Source organism: Ranitomeya variabilis, chromosome 3, assembly GCF_051348905.1.
Source record: "Ranitomeya variabilis isolate aRanVar5 chromosome 3, aRanVar5.hap1, whole genome shotgun sequence".
In the NCBI taxonomy this organism is placed as follows: Eukaryota; Metazoa; Chordata; class Amphibia; order Anura; family Dendrobatidae; genus Ranitomeya; species Ranitomeya variabilis.
In genome coordinates, this window is record NC_135234.1 from 201023751 (window position 1) to 201044958 (window position 21208).

At 47.4% G+C, this 21208-nt stretch overlaps 1 protein-coding gene across 2 annotated transcripts in view; it reads right to left on the bottom strand.

Annotated features, from left to right (window-relative positions):
- Positions 1-631: 631 nt before the first annotated feature.
- The window catches only part of LOC143818063 (omega-hydroxyceramide transacylase-like), a 144107-nt gene continuing 123530 nt past the window's right edge, over positions 632-21208 (bottom strand). Inside the window, exon 5 of one of the 2 annotated variants that reach the window (XM_077299492.1) lies at positions 632-1227. In XM_077299492.1, the coding sequence (XP_077155607.1) occupies positions 1045-1227 (183 nt within the window). In that variant the 3' untranslated portion in view covers positions 632-1044. The remainder of the gene's footprint in view (positions 1228-21208) is intronic. The other variant, XM_077299493.1, reaches the window with a different exon arrangement.

Consider the following 21208-nt stretch of genomic DNA (forward strand, 5'->3'; position numbering starts at 1 on the left):
AAAAAAACTGATTCACAAAATAAAAAAAAACAAAACACATTTCCTGAAGCATGAAGGAAAGAAATTGGACATTGGAAGGGGAAAAAAGTAGGTTTAAGGGACCCAAGGAAAGTTAATCTAAAGTTTCATTCACAAGGGTCCTCTGTTAATTATACTAGCATTATAGATATTAGGTATGCAAGTTATGAAGTTACTGCTGCCTTTTTACTCCTCCAAGCATGCATATAAAAGGATTCTGGTGGCAGTAATCTGAGAAGAGCATGAGGTAGGGGTTAAAACACAAGTTTCAACAATGTGTCTCATGCCAGGCTGTGTGCTATTATTTACTTAGACTAAAGGTTTTATCACCTGGCGATTATCATTGTCAGGACTACAGAAGCATGAGCCCTAGTCTGGCTCCGCCCCTCCTGTGATAAGCACCTCACTGTCTATAGACTATGTACGCAGAGTGTCTGATATGGGCGGGGTTAGCTTTCTCAGCTCTGCTCTGATTGTGTCAGAACTGCTGCACCCAGTAAACTAAGTGATACATTGTTGGATTCAGCTTCTCTTTTCCTACTTCATGGTGCTCTCGGATGAGGTAGCAAAAACCTGCTGACAGATTCCCTTTAATAAACGACAGACAAAATTTGAGAAAAGTATGGTTTATAGGTTTTCATCATACAAGGTTTATCGTTTATAGGCATAGCAGTGCTATCACAAATTAGTAATACTTTATCAAATAGTCCTTGTAATTTAGTGTCACTGGGAGCATAGAACACATTTTCTAAGTAGCCAACAGTGCAATAGATTTTCTCGAATTGTACTGCAGAAGTTTTCCCACAAGAGAACCATGAAAGAGTTAAACTTTCTGTTCAATATTTTTGGGGTACATGACAGAAGCATCCGGTTGTATTAAATAGCAAAATAATTGGACTACTTCATGAGGTGCATAGACTGGTGTGATAGAAAATACTGTAACACCTGAACAGAAGATCGTTGGCTGGAGCTCTTGCATGCCGCTGTATCCAAAATCCTGAATTTCTTTTTGGTTAATTTAGCTTTTTAAATACACAGTTCAATTGGCAGCTTTCTCATAATCATTTCATGTTGCCTTCTTTTAGATTTCTTAGGTTTTGTGAAGACCTTTTTAGATATTGGGTATGCGGGCTGGAGATGCAATTTGCCATTAGAAAGGAGATAAAGAACAGCATCTTTATAACCTTGGCGATAAAAATTATGGAGTGCCTGCGGATGCAAGATAAAAACGAAAAACAGTATAAACTACGTGTTCATTAAAGACTCTTCTAACATACATAATTGCCACTTTACATGTGCGAGTATTTATACACAGTATTGTGCAAAAGTTTTAGGCAGGTGTGGAAAAAATCCATCAAAGTAAGAATGTTCAAAACTAGAAGTGTTAAACTAAAACTATTTTTTATAAATTTATAAAATGAAAACTGAATAAACAAAAGAGAAAAATAAATCAAATCATTGTTTGGTTGTGACTAGTGTTGAGCGATACCTTCCGATATTTGAAAGTATCGGTATCGGATTGTATCGGCCGATATCCGAAAAATATCGGATATCGCCGATACCGATACCCGATACCAATACAAGTCAATGGGACACAAATATCGGAAGTGATCCTGGATGGTTCCCAGGGTCTGAAGGAGAGGAAGCTCTCCTTCAGGCCCTTGGATCCATATTCATGTGTAAAATAAAGAATAAAAATAAAAAATAGGGATATACTCACCCTCTGAGGCGCCCTGGTTGTAACCGCTGCAACCGGCAGCCTCCGTTCCTAAGAATGAGCGAGTGAAGGACCTTCGATGACGTGGCGGCTTGTGATTGGTCGCGTGACCGCTCATGTGACCGCTCACGCGACCAATCACAAGACCGCGACGTCATCGCAGGTCCTTCACTCGCTCATTCTTAGGAACGGAGGCTGCCGGTTGCAGCGGTTGCAACCAGGGCGCGTCAGAGGGTGAGTATATCCCTATTTTGTATTTTTATTCTTTATTTTAAACATGAATATGCATCCCGATCCCGATTCCCGATATCGCAAAAATATCGGAACTCGGTATCGGAATTCCGATACCGCAAATATCGGCCGATACCCGATACTTGCGGTATCGGAATGCTCAACACTAGTTGTGACCACTCTTTGCCCTCAAAATAACATCAATTCTTCTAGGCACATTTGCACACAGTTTTTGAAGGAATTGGGAGGGGATGGGGAGAAGGGTTGTTCAAAAAATTTTGCAGAACTACCCACAGATCTTTTGTGGAAGTCAGCTTGTGCTAATCCTTTTAACTCTTCATGTAAAGGCTGAGTCACACATAACGATATCGTTAACGATATCGTTGCAACGTCACGCTTTTGGTGACGTAGCAACGATCCCGCTAACGATCTCGTTATATGTGACAGCGACCAACAATCAGGCCCCTGATGGGAGATCGTTGGTCGTTGGGGAATGATCAGGACCATTTTTTGGTCGCTGATCACCCGCTGTCACCGCTGGATCGGTGTGTGTGACGCCGATCCAGCGATGTGTTCACTTGTAAACAGGGTAAATATCGGGTTACTAAGCGCAGGGCCGTGCTTAGTAACCCGATATTTACCCTGGTTACCATTGTAAAAGTAAAAAAAAAAAACACTACATACTCACATTCTGATGTCTGTCACGTCCCCCGCCGGCGTCCACAGGGTTAAAACTGCTTTCGGCAAGAGCGCTGCTAATGCACGTGCTGCTGCCGAGAGCTTCCCTGCACTGACTGTGTCAGTCACCGCTGTTACTGCCGGCGCTGTGACAGCTCCCCAGCGACCACACAACGACTTACCAACGATCACGGCCAGGTCGTATCGCTGGTCGTGATCGTTGGTAAGTCGTTTAGTGTGACTCCAGCTTTATCCAACACAGACTTGACTATGATAAGATCATGGCTTTGTGAGGGCCATATCATCAGGACTCCTTGTTCTTAACCCTTTCACGACCTTGTTATTTTCTATTTTCGTTTTTTGCTTCCCTTTTTCCCCAGAGCCATAACTTTTTTTGATGGCTTTTTTGGAGGCAGTGCTTTCATGAAGACCACTTCTGGCCACGTTGCTGCCAGTTCTGAACTGATGGCACTGCTGGACATCTTCCGATTTTGATGGAAAGCATAATGTGTCTTACATCTGCTGCACTAAGTTTCCTTGGCCAACCATTGTGTCTACAGTCCTCAATGCTGGAAAATACAGGCAGATACGTATCCCTCATGCAATACTGTCTGGCTTCAAATTTATGCTGCAGCAGGATAGAAACCCTAAACATAGAGCCAATGTAATTAAGAACTATCAAAACAACAAATCAAGTAAGCAACAATTGAAAAAAAAGGATTCTGTTAGTAGGATCAACCTTTCTAAACCATCTATATGGGCATGTAGGTCATGGAAAGTTGAAGAAAATTATACCTTTATTATTTGCGATCTTATGTCTTATTCCAGAGAAAAACAAATTTTTCTTTATATGTAAATAAGCTATTAAGATCTATGGGCTGGGCACAGAACTCCCCCCAGTGTTAGACAAAAAGATGAGAAAAGCAGACTGTCAGTCATTACACGTCTCATACTGGTAGCACCCGCTTTTATTTAGAATAAGATCTGGAGACAGATTCTCAGGGAGATCTGTGTTTGGCCCATAGATCTTAACAGCTCATTTACATGAGAAAAACAAGAAAAACATGGATTTCTCTGCAATAAGACATCGGATCCCATATATCAACATATCACTATTCAATTTTCTATAACCTACATCATGTCCATGTAAACTGCTTAGGAGTAGAGATGAGCGAATTTGATCAGGTCAGGGCTTATTCGGCAAGTAACAGCGCTTACCGAATAAGCTGCAGAGGGAACCTGGCTTCCTGGATCTCTCCAGCTGATCAGCTGTTCGGCTCCGCAGCTGCATGTGTCGAGGCTGTGAGACAGTCACGACACATGAAGGGAGAGCCCAATAAATAGGCTCTCCAAGCATGTGTTATGACTGTCACACAGCAGCGACACATACAGCCGCGGAGCTGATCAGCCGGCACGCTCCATGTATCCAGGTTCCCTCTGCAGCTTATTCAGTAAGCTCTATAGCTTGCCGAATAAGCACTGACCCGATCAAATTGGCTCATCTCTACTTAGGACTCTTGATCCTACTGACAGATGCTCTTTGAAAAGGATGAACTACGTAAGGACAGCATAGGATAGTGGCATGTTATTGAGGTATCAGATACAAGTTGGAAATTTCATTGACATGTTATCAACGCGGTTACTGGGATTGTCCACTTAATAACCAACACATGGACAAGCGCTTGTGGCCAGGGATGCTACATTTGCCTGATGGCACACTTGGTAAAGATTGTGGAGGCTGGGGCCGAGTCCCACCCTGGCAAGGCACATGGCCTCCCGACACCAAAGATTGCTGTTTCTGCACCCCCTCCTGCTCCTTCTCATCCTCCATCTCTTATGTGCTATATCAGAGCATATTGTCCACATCACCCAGAAAGAGAAGCTCTGCAGCACTGCCTCAGTGAAGTGGCAACAGGTTCTGCTGAAGCTAATTTGTCTAGGAGACAAACCGTACACAGCAGCAGAGTTATTCAAAGGAATAACAGATCAGACAGATCTGTGCCTCTCCCCACTGATCCTATAACCAGGCATGGTCATTTGTGATCATGGCCATAACCTGGTGGTGGCTGTGAAGCTTTGCAAGCTCACACAAGTACCATACTTGGCCCATGTGCTCAACTTGGTAGTTCAGCGGTTTCTGAAAACCTATCCAAATTTACCAGAGCTTCTGGTCAAGGTACGCCATGTTAGCACCCATTTCCACAAGTCAGCTACAGCTGCGGCTGCTCTGGCAGTGCTGCAGCAGTGCATGCAAGTGCCAGCTCACTGACTGGTGTGCGATGTGACCAGTTGCTGGAACTACATACTGCACATGCTGGCAAGGCTTTGTGAGCAGCAGAAGCCAGTTGTGGAATACTAGCTCTAACACCCCTGGGTATGGATGTCTGACATTTGTGCAGTTCTTCGAGACTTTGAGGACTCTACAAAGATGGTGAGTGGCGATGATGCCAAAATCAGGGCAGCTTCTGTGCCTACTTAAATAGTCGCTGCTAAAAATTAAGCATGAAGCTTTGCATGCAGACCAGGTGGAAATGGAGGAAGACATGAGACAGGGAGATACTGCCCAGCCTCCTCTCATCTTGGGTAATAATGAGGAGGAGGCTGAGGAGGAGGGGAAGGAACAGGAGCTGGCTGATAGCGCAACAGAGGCTAGTACCCACACAAGCTTCGTCTCATCTCTCCTATATGGATGGGCTGACGAGGGGAATGAGGAGGAAGAGATGGAGGAGTAAGAGTTTGAGAGTAGTCATCATGGTGGAGCCAGGGAAGTGCTAGCTGTAGGGAGCTTGACACAGAATGGCAAAAACAGAGTACTGGTTGTTAACCCTGCTAGATCCACTCTAAAAGTAAAACCTTGCATCTCTACTTCCTGAGGTGGAGAGGTCCACTGAAATGGTGCTGTAACAGAAGGAAATTGTGGAAAAGACAATGCTAGCCGAAGGGGGCAAGCTTCCTTGCCCATTGAAGAAGGGGAGGAGAGGGAGACACACACCAGGTACAGAAGAGGTAGGAGTACACTGTCAAAGGCTTGGGCCAATTTCCTGACACCCTCCCAGTGTCCAGGCCCTGATGACCAGGTACTTTTGTCAAGGAGGGAAAAGTTTTTAAGGATAGTCAAACAATATGTGGGCGACAAAACCAGTCTACTCTAATTCCTCTGCAACCTTCAGCTATTGGGTCTCAAAGCTGGACTCCTGGCATGAGCTGTCCCTCTATGCCTTGGAGGGGTTGTGCTGCAATGCCACTAGTGTCTTGTCTGAGTGGGTTTTTAGTGCCACTGGGAGTGGGGGAGTCATAACAGACAAACGCTTTTGACTGTTAACAGAAAGTGCTTACAGGCTCACTCTGATAAAAATGAACAAAGACTGGATTAGCCCTGACTATTCCACACCACCAGATAACAAACAAACCTATTTTAACACCCTCATCACCTCACTGTCCAATAACTCTAAACATCTATTTGACACTTTCCAGTCCCTACTCAACCCAAGAGTGCAGGCCCCAACCACAGATCCCCCCGCTGACGATATGGCCAATTACTTCAAAGAAAAAATAGACCACATTCGACAGGAAATTATCTCCCAATCCCTTCATACCATGCACTGTCCTCCCTTCCTCCCTCACTACATCCAGTTCACTCTCTGACTTTGAACCAGGCCCAGAAGAAGAAGTAATCAGGCTCCTTGCATCTTCTCGCCCGACCACTTGCACCAGTGACACCATTCCGTCACATCTCCTCCAGTCCCTTTCCCCGGCTGTCACCTCTCACCTAACAAAAATATTCAACCTTTCTCTCTCTCCCGGTATTTTTCCCTCCTCATTTAAGCATGCCATCATACATTCATTAGTTAAAAAACCATCCCTCAGTCAAAACTGTGCCACTAATTATAGACCTGTCTCTAATCTTCCCTTCATCTCTAAACTCCTCGAATGCCTGGTCCACTCCCGTCTTATCCGCTTTCTCTCAGATAACTCTCTTCTCGACCATCGGCCTCAAGGACACCGTTCTCTCCTGGTTTTCCTCCTATCTCTCTGACCGCTCCTTCACTGTATCCTTTGCTGGTTCCTCCCCCTCTCACCTTCCCTTTACTGTTGGGATTCCTCAAGGATCAGTCCTAGGCCCCCTCCTCTTCTCTTTGTATACTGCCCCTATTTGGGTACCAGTACCATCTCTATGCTGAAGACACCCAATTATACACTTCTCCTGATATCACGCCGGCCTTTTTAGAAAACACCAGTGATTGTCTTACCACTGTCTCCAACATCATGTCTTCCCTCTATCTGAAACTGAACCTGTCAAAAACTGAACTCCTCGTGTTTTCTCCCTCTACTAACCTACCTTTGCCTGACATTGCCATTTCCGTGTGTGGTTCCACCATTACTCCCAAGCAACATGCCCGCTGCCTTGGGGTCATCCTTGATTCCGAGCTTTCCTTCACTCCCCACATTTGATCATTGGCTCGCTCTTCTTATCTGCATCTCAAAAACATTTCTAGAATTCGCCCTTTTCTTACTTTCGACACTGCAAAAACTCTTCCTGTTTCACTCATTCTTTCTCGTCTTGACTATTGTAACTCTCTCTTAATCAGCCTTCCTCTTACCAAACTCTCCCCGCTCCAATCTGTCTTGAATGCTTCTGCCAGGATTATATTCCTCACCAACCGTTACACCGATACCTCTACCTTGTGCCAGTCATTACACTGGTTACCCATACACTCCAGAATCCAGTACAAAACTATTACCCTCATCCACAAAGCACTCCATGGCTCAGCACCACCCTACATCTCCTCCCTGGTCTCAGTCTACCACCCTACGCGTGCTCTCTGTTCTGCTAATGAACTGAGGTTAGCATCATCAATAATCAGAACCTCCCACCGTCTCCACGACTTTTCACGTGCTTCGCCAATTCTTTGGAATGCATTACCCAGGTTAATACGATTAATCCCCAATCCTCACAGTTTTAAGCGTGGCCTAAAAACGCATTTGTTCAGACTGGCCTACAGCCTCAATGCATTAACCTAACTATCCCTGTGTGGCCCATTCAAAAAAAACAAACCATAATCAGGTTCCTCACATCATGTTATCATACACTTCATGCATTTAATAGCCCTCATTGTCTGTACTGTTACATACTTAGGCTGTTAACTGGTTCATGCAGCATTACATGAACACCCGATCCTTACACTATGGCTGGTCCGGACAATGAAAGCAATTGTTACCATCCACCTCTCGTGTCTCCCTTTTTCCTATAGATTGTAAGCTTGCTAGCAAGGCCCTCACTCCTCTTGGTATCTATTTTGAACTGTGATTTTGTTACGCTGTAATGTCTATTGCCTGTACAAACCCCCTCTATAATTTGTAATGCGCTGCAGAATATGTTGGCGCTATATAAATAAAATTATTATTATTATAACAGCAGCACACAAAGTGTTTTTAATCTTGAATATTTGAATGAGGCCCGCTAGTTGTTGCTTTCAACGGCCTATGGATGACTGGATGACTCGCCTAATATTTTTTTCAGCAGTGCAAAGCCTTTATGAGATTAGAAATACCACAACTACACTTTCTTAATAATGAGGTACTACAGATGGTGCATTGAAGGGTGTATGGATCGCCCTGCTTGTAGAGATGATAAAATTGATGCAAATTCAGTTTGACTTGACTCATGAAATTTGTAGGTTCCGGTGAACACAAGCAATTTGCTTTTTAGCGCAAATTCCCCCCAAAAATACCGGCCATTTTTTTAAACACATTGCATCAGTCACAAAAGTCTGACATGACCTCAAGCACACCAGAGCAGGCTTCAAAATGCCTTGCAGCCATCACATCAGGTGGCATAGAGAAGACAATCATGAGGGCTGTTACATAGTTACATAGTTATTGAGGTTGAAGGAAGACTTTAAGTCCATCTAGTTCAACCCATAGCCTAACCTAACATGCCCTAACATGTTGATCCAGAGGAAGGCAAAAAAAACCCATGTGGCAAAGAGTAACTCCACCATGGGGAAAAAAATTCCTTCCCGACTCCACATACGGCAATCAGACTAGTTCCCTGGATCAACGTCTTATCAAGGAATCTAGTGTATATACCCTGTAATATTATACTTTTCCAGAAAGGTATCCAGTCCCCTCTTAAATTTAATTAATGAATCACTCATTACAACATCATACGGCAGAGAGTTCCATAGTCTCACTGCTCTTACAGTAAAGAATCCGCGTCTGTTATTATGCTTAAACCTTCTTTCCTCCAGACGTAGAGGATGCCCCCTTGTCCCTGTCTCAGGTCTATGATTAAAAAGATCATCAGAAAGGTCTTTGTACTGTCCCCTCATATATTTATACATTAAAATAAGATCACCCCTTAGTCTTCGTTTTTCCAAACTAAATAGCCCCAAGTGTAATAACCTATCTTGGTATTGCAGACCCCCCAGTCCTCTAATAACCTTGGTCGCTCTTCTCTGCACCCGCTCTAGTTCAGCTATGTCTTTCTTATACACCGGAGACCAGAACTGTGCACAGTATTCTAAGTGTGGTCGAACTAGTGACTTGTATAGAGGTAAAATTATGTTCTCCTCATGAGCATCTATGCCTCTTTTAATACATCCCATTATTTTATTTGCCTTTGTAGCAGCTGCCTGACACTGGCCACTGAATATGAGTCTGTTATCCACCCATACACCCAGGTCTTTTTCATTGATGGTTTTGCCCAGAGTTTTAGAATTAAGCACATAGTTATACATCTTATTACTTCTACCCAAGTGCATGACCTTACATTTATCCCCATTAAAGCTCATTTGCCATTTATCAGCCCAAGCTTCTAGTTTACATAAATCATCCTGTAATATAAAATTGTCCTCCCCTGTATTGATTACCCTACAGAGTTTAGTGTCATCTGCAAATATTGAAATTCTACTCTGAATGCCCCCTACAAGGTCATTAATAAATATGTTAAAAAGAAGAGGGCCCAATACTGACCCTTGTGGTACCCCACTGCTAACCGCGACCCAGTCCGAGTGTGCTCCATTAATAACCACCCTTTGTTTCCTATCCCTGAGCCAGCTTTCAACCCACTTACACATATTTTCCCCTATCCCCATTACTCTCATTTTATGTATCAACCTTTTGTGTGGCACCGTATCAAAAGCTTTGGAAAAGTCCATATACACTACGTCCACTGGGTTCCCTTGGTCCAGTCCGGAACTTACCTCTTCATAGAAGCTGATCAAATTAGTCTGACATGAGCGGTCCCTAGTAAACCCGTGCTGATACTGGGTCATGAGGTTATTCCTCTTCAGATACTCCAGTATAGCATCCCTTAGAATGCCCTCCAGGATTTTACCCACAGTAGAGGTTAAACTTACTGGCCTATAATTACCGAGTTCAGTTTTTGCCCCTTTTTTGAATATTGGCACCACATTTGCTATACGCCAGTCCTGTGGTACAGACCCTGTTATTATGGACTCTTTAAAGATTAAAAATAATGGTCTATCAATGACTGTACTTAGTTCCTGCAGTACTCGGGGGTGTATCCCATCCGGGCCCGGAGATTTGTCAATTTTAGTGATTTTTAGACGCCGCTGTACTTCCTGCTGGGTTAAGCAGGTGACATTTAATGGGGAATTTTTATCACTAGTCATATTGGCTGCCATGGGATTTTCTTTTGTAAATACTGATGAAAAAAAGTCATTTAGCAGATTGGCTTTTTCCTCATCCTCATCCACCATTTCACCCAGACTATTTTTAAGGGGGCCAACACTGTCATTTTTTAGTTTCTTACTATTTATGTAGTTAAAGAATATTTTGGGGTTATTTTTGCTCTCTCTAGCAATGAGTCTCTCTGTCTCAATCTTTGCTGCCTTGATTTGCTTTTTACAGAATTTATTTATTTTTCTGTATTTATTTAATGCCTCATCACTACCTACTTCCTTTAATTCTCTAAATGCTTTCTTTTTGTTCCTTATTGCGCCCCTAACAGCTCTATTTAGCCATATTGGTTTCCTCCTATTTCTAGTATGTTTATTCCCATACGGTATATACTGTGCACAGGTCCTATCCAGGATGCTAATAAACGTCTCCCATTTTCTTTGTGTATTTTTGTGTCTCAGGATATCGTCCCAGTTAATTGCACCAAGATCCTCTCTCATCCGTTGGAAATTTGCCCTCCTGAAGTTTAGTGTCCTTGTCACCCCCCTACTACCCATCTTATTAAAGGTTACATGAAAACTTATTATTTTATGATCACTATTCCCCAAGTGACCCCCAACCCTTATATTTGATATGCGGTCTGGCCTGTTGGTTAATATTAGATCTAGCAGTGCCCCCCTCCTTGTTGGGTCCTGAACCAGCTGTGAAAGGTAATTGTCTCTCATAGTTGTCAAAAACCGATTACCTTTGCTGGAACTGCAGGTTTCTGTTCCCCAATCTATTTCAGGGTAGTTGAAGTCCCCCATAATAATGACTTCTCCTTGAGTCGCAGCTTCATCTATTTGCTTTACGAGGATATTCTCCATTGCTTCCATTATTTTTGGAGATTTATAACAAACCCCTATCAGTAATTTATTATTTTTTCCCCCTCCCCTTATCTCCACCCACAGGGACTCCACATTTTCATTAAATTCACCTATATTATCACGCAGGATGGGTTTTAAGGAAGATTTTACATATAGACACACCCCTCCCCCTCGCTTATCTGTACGGTCATTTCTGAACAGGCTATAGCCCTGCAAGTTAACAGCCCAGTCATGGCTCTCATCCAGCCACGTCTCAGATATCCCCACCATGTCATAATTATGCTCCAACAACATTAATTCTAATTCGTCCATTTTGTTGGCGAGGCTTCTGGCATTAGTATACATGCACTTGATGTTACTCTCTGTACCTCTATTCTTTCTTAAATTATTAACTGTTCTAACCCCACCCCCCATGCCACCGCCACCCCCAACTTCCTTATTTGTGCCCAGCTCTCTATCTGCACTATCTTCCCCTCCTATAAAATGAATACCCTCCCCCCCAATCCCTAGTTTAAACACTCCTCCAACCTTCTAACCATTTTCTCCCCCAGCACAGCTGCCCCTTCCCCATTGAGGTGCAGCCCGTCCCTAGCGTAGAGCCTGTAGCCCACTGAGAAGTCGGCCCAGTTCTGCAGGAACCCAAACCCCTCCTTCCTACACCAATTCTTGAGCCACTTATTAACCTCCCTAATCTCCCGTTGCCTCTCTGGCGTGGCACGGGGTACAGGCAGTATTTCGGAAAATACCACGTTGGAGGTCCTTGCTTTCAGCTTGCAGCCTAATTCCCTGAAATCATCTTTAAGGACCTTCCACCTACCTCTAACTTTGTCATTTGTGCCAATGTGCACCATGACTGCTGGGTCCTCACCAGCCCCTCAATATTACCTGTATGAAAACCTAAGCAGGGAATGCAGCAGCTATTTGAAAGTGATTATAGGATAGAGAGAGGGTGTCAGAGCTCACAACTCGGTAACAGAGACAGAAAAAAAGGTCTAAAACATTACATAAATACTCAAACAGTAATGTGTTGAATAAAATCAACACTGAAAAAACTTAAAGGGAACCTGTCACCCCCAAAATCGCTGGTGAGGTAAGCTCACCAGCATCAGGGGCTTATCTACGGCATTCTGTAATGCTGTAGATAAGCCGCCGATGTTACCTGAAAGAGGAGAAAAGTTAGATTATATTCACCCAGGGGCGGTCCCGCTGCGGTCCGGTCGGATGGGTGTCTCCAGTCCGCTCCGGCGCCTCCCATCTTCGTTCCATGACATCTTCTTTGGGTCTTTACGCCGCGGCTCCGGCGCACGCGTACTTTGTCTGCCCTGCTGAGGGCAGAGCAAGGTACTGCAGTGCGCAGGCGCCGGGCCTCTCTGACCTTTCCGGCGCCTGCGCACTGCAGCACTTTGCTCTGCCCTCAACAGGGCAAAGTACGCCTGCGCCGGAGCCGCGGCGTAAAGACCCGAAGAGGACGTCATGGAACGAAGATGGGAGGCGCCGGAGCGGACCGGAGACACCCATCCGACCGGACCGCAGCGGGACCGCCCCTGGGTGAGTATAATCTAACGTCTTTTTCTCCTCTTTCAGGTAACATCGGCAGCTTATCTACAGCATTACAGAATGCTGTAGATAAGCCCCTGATGCCGGTGAGCTTACCTCACCAGCGATTTTGGGGGTGACAGGTTCCCTTTAAAGTAGTAGTCTGGGAATAATTTATGCAAAGATTCAATTGATAGGGGTAGATAGAGATAGGAAAGTGCAAGAATCAGTGTGATTGATCAGTGATATGGTGTAGCTGGCATCTGGCCTGCTGCATTTGAACTACAATTACATGCACTTAATTGACTAAAAAGCAGAATCAAGACATTACAAACATTTTTACAAAAAAAATCTGAAATCAGTATCAGATATTGTTTTTGCTTGTCAAAGTCTGTACAGAGATTGTGCATTTTTTGAGAAACCATTTTGTAAAGGGGAAATACCGTATATACTTGAGTATAAGCCGACCCGAGTATAAGCCGACCCCCTAATTTTGCCACAAAAAACTGGGAAAACTTAATGACTCGAGTATAAGCCTAGGGTGGGAAATGCAGCAGCTTACTGTAAATGTCAAAAGTAAAAATAGATACCAATAAAAGTAAAATTAATTGAGACATCAGTAGGTTAAGTGTTTTTGAATATTGATATTGAATCAAGAGCCCCATATAATGCTCCATACAGTTTATGATGGCCCCATAAGATGCTCCATATTAAAATATGCCCCATATAATCCTGCATAAAGGTTAATAATGGCCCCACAAGATGCTCCATAGACACACTTGCCCCATATAATGCTGCACAAACGTTGATTATGGCCCCAAAAGATGCTCCATACAGACACTTGCCCCATACAATGCTGCACAAATGTTAATTATGGCCCCATAAGATGCTCCATAGAGATATTTGCCCCATATAATGCTGCACAAATGTTAATTATGGCCCCATAAGATGCTCCATAGAGATATTTGCCCCATATAGTGCTGCACAAACGTTGAATATGGCCCCATAAGAAGCTCCATATAGACACCTGCCCCATACAGTGCTGCACAAACGTTAATTATGGCCCCATAAGAAGCTCCATACAGACACTTGCCCCATTTGCTGTTGCTGCGATAAAAAAAAAAAAATCACACACTCGCCTCTCGTCGCTCAGGCCCCCAGCACTTGCAATATTCACCTTTCCTTGATCCGGTGCTGCTCCGTCTTCAGCGTCTTCTGCAGTGACATTCAGGCAGAGGGCGGGCACTAACCACGTCACCGTGCCCTCTGACCTGAGCGTCACTGCAAAAGACACTGAAGACGGAGCGGTGCCAGAACGAGGAGAGGTGACTATCGCGCAGTGCTCCCCCACCCCATTATACTCACCTGCTCCAGGCACAGTCCCTGCAGGTCCCTAGTTCACCGGCACCACAGCTTCTTCCTGTATTGAGCGGTTATTGCTCATTACAGTAATGAATAAGCGGCTCCACCGGTACCATGTGACCGCTCAGTACAGGAAGAAGCTGGGGCGCCGGGGAACCAGGGATGTGCAGGGACCACGCCAGGAGCAGGTGAGTATTATTAGACAGCCCCCACTCCCCCTCCCCTGCCGACCCCTGGGTATGACTCGAGTATAAGCCTAGAGGGGGACTTTCATCCCCAAAAAATGGGCTGAAAATCTTGGCTTATACTCAAGTATATACGGTAATTGTTTTTAAAAATACAAAAGAACATTTCCCTAAATCCAGACTAAAAACTGAAAACTGAGATTGTCTACCTCAGAAAGTGTGTGTCACAAAAAAATATTTTTGCACATCTGTTTCATTAGTCAACTTTTATATCTGTACATGTCACACAAATACAGGGCCCTAATTGCAGGTTTTGCTTTTGCACATCTGTATTGCTAGCCTAAATTGACAACTGTACATGCCACAATGATACAGCAGCCTACTGCCACATTTTTCTTTCTGAACATTTACCTACCCACCTAGCATTTCTTGTTGCATTCTTTTTGGCAAGGGTTAAAAAAGTTATCGAAATTGAATTGTAGTGTTGTACAAAATGTATAGAAAGTGGAAAAAATGGCAAAGGCAATGAATAGGGTAGTGTACTACCTAACACAGGCCATAATTGGCCTCCTCTGTCTCTGTTAAGCATATTAGTGTGAAGCCAGTGGAGGGCATTATGGAATATTGGTCACATTACTCGTCTCAGTCATAGCAGGATGACTAAGAGCAGTTTGAGTCAGTGTTCTGTACAGAACAGTCTGACCTTAAATGACTAAGAGGAATAATGCTTTGACCATTTTTTTAATTAAACATGAAAAGTTGGTCAGTGCACTGTGTCATTAAATGGGCTGTTGGTTACTTTGGATATGTTTAGGCTAAAGAGATTGACAGGAGATCGATCCAGTCTGACCTCAGCATGCTATACACATATTATTAAGGCCACTAATTAACCTGCGAATCGTGGAGAATTTGCTGTGAATAGAACTTTTGGGAAAATTCTCCGAATCTGGAAGATTTGGCCATCTGTAGGAACCAGGGCTACAAAAAAAAAAAAATTGATAGTAAGGTTATATTTGTTGTAGGAGTCTGTACTGAATCGGCTGCGGTTGAGGTAGGCACAGGAAGAATTATTGTTGAAATGTCCAGGCAAGTTTATTAAAACTGCATAAACCGCTCTGGATAGCCAAAACAAATGAACAGCCTTTTCTGGCACAAAGTGAAAAGCAAACAGAAAAATAAACAGTCCATATTATACTGTGGGTCCGCCTGCTCAGGTCAGTGTCTTTAACACACACACTGAAGGTGTCCACACCTCCAGCCACAGACACTAAATGAGACATTTGGCCTCCATTTTATTAGCCAAACCACGTCTCTGGGTTGGGATATATGAGTGGTCATTCCCACCCATCTCTTATGACTGCTTGTAAAACCAGGCCCTGGAATGGCCTAAATAACTCTCTCAGCACTATATGTGCTGGAGCATACTTCAAAGCTCACATCACCGCAGCTAATAGCCGCAATGACACATTTCTCCCCTCAATTAATCGTCCGGTGGCCATCTTACATGACAGTATTGTCGACTACTGTGATTAAGTGCTTTCCCAAGGGGTCTCCGACCCCCCCCTTAACTTCCCAACCTCCAAATAACGACATGAGTCTCAGGTTGGATATAATTGGCCACAGCGGCCTTTATTATAAACAAACAACACATATAACCGTAACATGAGCTGGGAAGGGGTCCTTGAAGCTAAAAGTCTGGTGTCAACCATAGTATAAACAAGTGGACAATAGACCAACCATAGATTACTCTCAGCCGTTACCCCACAGGCTCGAGAGCACCAAACTACCCCGAAGGGTTACCATTGTCCACTTCCAACTTAGGAATCTGGCCCACCGTTACCAAGATTCCCCCAAATCACCAGACCCGCAACCAAAACTTATACCAACTGGAGAATCCGTATCCCGACGGACCCCCCAGGCCAATTTAGCACCAACTCCAAGGACCCCTCCCCCCGCCTACAGCCACTATGACCCGAAAACAAAACCAACTAACATCATCGAACCCAAACATAAAGGGAGGGCGGGCGGGACTGCTCACAGATCCTCTGAGCGGGAAGCAGGGCCGGACTGGCCATCGGGCAGTTCTGGCAAATGCCAGAAGGGCCGGTGGCAGTAGTGGGCCGCTCGAGTGTGCCGCTGTCGGCACACTCTCCCCACTGTCGGCGCACTCCCGGCCCCGCATTCAACTATACCGGCGTCATAGACGCCGGTACAGTTGAATGCAATGATGGAGGAGAGAGCGTCTGCTGACGCTTCCTCTCCCATCATTCCCCGCTCTGCCTGCCGCTGACACTGCGGGTGCGCGATGATGTCATATCATCGCGCACCTGCTGTGTGACCGAGCGGGCAGACTGCGACTGCTGAGACCAGAGCCAGAGCAGCGCGGGGCAGGAGCAGTGGCGTAGGAAGGGGGGTGCAGGGGGGGCGGGCCGCCCCGGGCGGCACAATGCTGGGGGCGGCTCCGACCCAGAGAGGAGGAGGAAGAAAAAAAAAAAAAAAAAAAGAGAGACGCGGGCCCTTTAAATCTTCGGGCGGCGCCGACCGCCGCCACGACCAGGCCCCCCCCCCTCCCGGTGCCAGCGCTGGCATTGGGCCCCCCTTTAATACTCACCTCTCCTGGTTCCTGTGGCAGCTGCAGCGTCTTCAGCGCCCTCTGACTCTGCGACGTCTCAGGGCAGAGGGTGCGATGACGTCATCACTGCGCGCTCAGCCTCTCTGTCCTGAGCGTTGCAGAGCCGGAGAGACGCTGAGTGCACGGGACCTGCGCTGGGAACGGGAGAGGTGAGGATTTAACTTTTTTTTTTTAGGTCTGATTCAGACAGACTGGGGGCAATATGCTGGAGACAGACTGGGGGCAATATGCTGGAGACACACTGGGGGCAATATGCTGGAGACACACTGGGGGCAATATGCTGGAGACACACTGGGGGCAATATGCTGGAGACAGACTGGGGGTAATATGCTGGAGACAGACTGGGGGTAATATGCTGGAGACAGACTGGGGGCAATATGCTGGAGACAGACTGGGGGCAATATGCTGGAGACAGACTGGGGGCAATATGCTGGAGACACACTGGGGGCAATATGCTGGAGACACACTGGGGGCAATATGCTGGAGACACACTGGGGGCAATATGCTGGAGACACACTGGGGGCAATATGCTGGAGACACACTGGGGGCAATATGCTGGAGACAGACTGGGGGCAATATGCTGGAGACAGACTGGGGGCAATATGCTGGAGACAGACTGGGGGTAATATGCTGGAGACAGACTGGGGGCAATATGCTGGAGACAGACTGGGGGCAATATGCTGGAGACACACTGGGGGCAATATGCTGGAGACACATGCAGCGCCCCAGAGTCCTGGTCGTTGCAGTACTGTGGCTCCGCCACTATGGGGAGCTATGGTACGTCTGATGGCACTGAAGGAGTTCATCTGACCAGGTATCACAGACACCAATGCATTTCACAGCCGGGCCTCCGGGAGGAGCTAAGGGTGCTATTCATTAGGCCACTCCCCACCATAGTGGGTAAACTGGGGGTCAGGCAGGAAGTTAGATCAGAAAGCTGACTGGGTTGGAACCAGGCAACACCTTGTGGCAGAGGGTGTTGTGGGGGAAGATACAGTAGGGTCTCTGTCAGGGGTGGGATCCTGACAGAGGCTTGGCAACTTGAACGAACGTAACGGGACCGTGCCTGTTCAGGATAGCGGCGGTGCCCAAGGAAGGACTAGAAGCGAGATAGATTGTGCTGAGTGAGAAACGAGATCACGCAAAAGGAGAATACCAGTAGGAGTCGTGCTGTAAGACCGAAGCAACATCCTACTGAGGCGCACTACCGGTGGCCGGAACGCCGAGGGAGTATCATAACATTCAGCTTCAAGCAATACTCCAAACAGCGGCAGGACAGTCAGTCTCAGGCGGGCTGTCTAACTCAAATCACCTATGCAGTCTTGGGGGGCAACTTGTGGAGAGGGGCGACTCTAGGGTCCTGGAAGAGCTCCGAGCCTACCCGTCAAACGGGTGCCGTCCCAACCAGAACCTCAGGGAGGGACGGAGGATTAGCAGAACATCATCTAATCGAGTTGTGAGGGAACTTAAGAAACAGACACAACAGTTGTGGGGACTTTCCGTAAGCACAGCAGGGGAGGACCACAACACATAGCGCTAGGGGAAAGGCACAGATTTCCTCCTGAGAAGAGAACTCTGGAGGTGCCATTGGACCGGCCGGACTTGCGCAGCCTGGTGGACCGTGTTCTGGACTGAGGACTGAGAGACCTTCAGTAAAGAGGTAAAGAGACTGCAACCTGGTGTCCTCGTTATTTACTGCACCGCACCACTACAGCGTCACCACCATCCACATCCATCATATCGTTTACTGTATGCCCCTCAGCAGGGTCACGGACCGGGCCTAGCCACCGTGACAACCCCAGAGCAGAGACTCAGAGGCCCGGTGCCGGGTACCCCTCGGCCCTGCGGCGGTGGGGGCGCTACACACACTGGGGGCAATATGCTGGAGACACACTGGGGGCAATATGCTGGAGACACACTGGGGGTAATATGCTGGAGACAGACTGGGGGTAATATGCTGGAGACAGACTGGGGGCAATATGCTGGAGACAGACTGGGGGCAATATGCTGGAGACAGACTGGGGGCAATATGCTGGAGACACACTGGGGGCAATATGCTGGAGACACACTGGGGGCAATATGCTGGAGACACACTGGGGGCAATATGCTGGAGACAGACTGGGGGCAATATGCTGGAGACAGACTGGGGGTAATATGCTGGAGACAGACTGGGGGCAATATGCTGGAGACAGACTGGGGGTAATATGCTGGAGACAGACTGGGGGTAATATGCTGGAGACAGACTGGGGGCAATATGCTGGAGACAGACTGGGGGCAATATGCTGGAGACAGACTGGGGGCAATATGCTGGAGACAGACTGGGGCAATATGCTGGAGGCAGACTGGGGGCAATATGCTGGAGGCAGACGGGGGCAATATGCTGGAGACACACTGGGGGCAATATGCTGGAGACACACTGGGGGCAATATGCTGGAGACAGACTGGGGGCAATATGCTGGAGACAGACTGGGGGTAATATGCTGGAGACAGACTGGGGGTAATATGCTGGAGACAGACTGGGGGCAGATTGCTGGACGCACTGGGGGCAGATTGCTGGAGACAGACTGGGGGCAGATTGCTGGACGCACTGGGGGCAGATTGCTGGACGCACTGGGGGCAGATTGCTGGACGCACTGGGGGCAATGCTGGACACTGGGGCAGATTGCTGGACACACTGGGGGCAATGCTGGACACTGGGGGCAATGCTGGACACTGGGGCAGATTGCTGGACAAACTGGGGGCAATGCTGGACACTGGGGCAGATTGCTGGACACACTGGGGGCAATGCTGGACACTGGGGCAGATTGCTGGACACACTGGGGGCAATGCTGGACACTGGGGCAGATTGCTGGACACACTGGGGGCAATGCTGGACATTGGGGGCAATGCTGGACACTGGGGGCAATGCTGGACGCACTGGAGGCAGATTGCTGGATGCACTGGGGGCAGATTGCTGGACGCACTGGGGGCAGATTGCTGGAAGCACTGGGGGCAGATTGCTGGACGCACTGGGGGCAATGCTGGACACTGGGGCAGATTGCTGGACACACTGGGGGCAATGCTGGACACTGGGGCAGATTGCTGGACACACGGGGGGCAATGCTGGACACTGGGGCAGATTGCTGGACACACTGGGGGCAATGCTGGACACTGGGGCAGATTGCTGGACACACTGGGGGCAATGCTGGACACTGGGGCAGATTGCTGGACACACTGGGGGCAATGCTGGACACTGGGGCAGATTGCTGGACACACTGGGGGCAATGCTGGACACTGGGTCAGATTGCTGGACACACTGGGGGCAATGCTGGACACTGGGGCAGATTGCTGGACACACTGGGGGCAATGCTGGACACTGGGGCAGATTGCTGGACACACTGGGGGCAATGCTGGACACTGGGGCAGATTGCTGGACACACTGGGGGCAATGCTGGACACTGGGGGCAATGCTGGACACTGGGGCAGATTGCTGGACACACGGGGGGCAATGCTGGACACTGGGGCAGATTGCTGGACACACTGGGGGCAATGCTGGACACTGGGGCAGATTGCTGGACACACTGGGGGCAATGCTGGACACTGGGGCAGATTGCTGGACACACTGGGGGCTATGCTGGACACTGGGGGCAATGCTGGACACTGGGGCAGATTGCTGGACACACTAAGGCAATGCTGGACACACTGGGGCAATGCTGGACACTGCGCCTGTGCGGCCGCCCTGCTTGTGAATCCCAGCCCCGCACTCTGCATAATGCATAACACACTGTGGGGCTGGGATTACCAAGGTGGGTGGCCGCACAGGCGCAGTCTGCAAGCCTGGCTGTGACGTCAGACGGCCAGAACTCTCTGCGCCTGCACCAAACAGCGATACACAGCGCAGGCACCGGATTTCATGGGTAAACAGTGCTGAGGGGGCGGTGCCCGGCGTTGAGTGACGGCAATGGAGGGGGGGGCGCCAAACTCGGAATCAGCCCCGGGCGGCAAAAGCTCTAGCTACGCCAGTGGGCAGGAGGAAAGGTGAGTAGAGTGTTTTTTGTTTTTTTTTATCAATGAGTGATGACTGGATTGTGGAGCTATTGGGGGGGGGGGGGCTGTGCTGCATTCCATTCTATGGGCCTCTGCTGCATTATATTCTATGGGGCTGTGCTGCATTCCATTCTATGGGCCTCTGCTGCATTATATTCTATGGGGCTGGCTGCATTCCATTCTATGGGCCTCTGCTGCATTATATTCTATGGGGCTGGCTGCATTCCATTCTATGGGCCTCTGCTGCATTATATTCTATGGGGCTGGCTGCATTCCATTCTATGGGCCTCTGCTGCATTATATTCTATGGGGC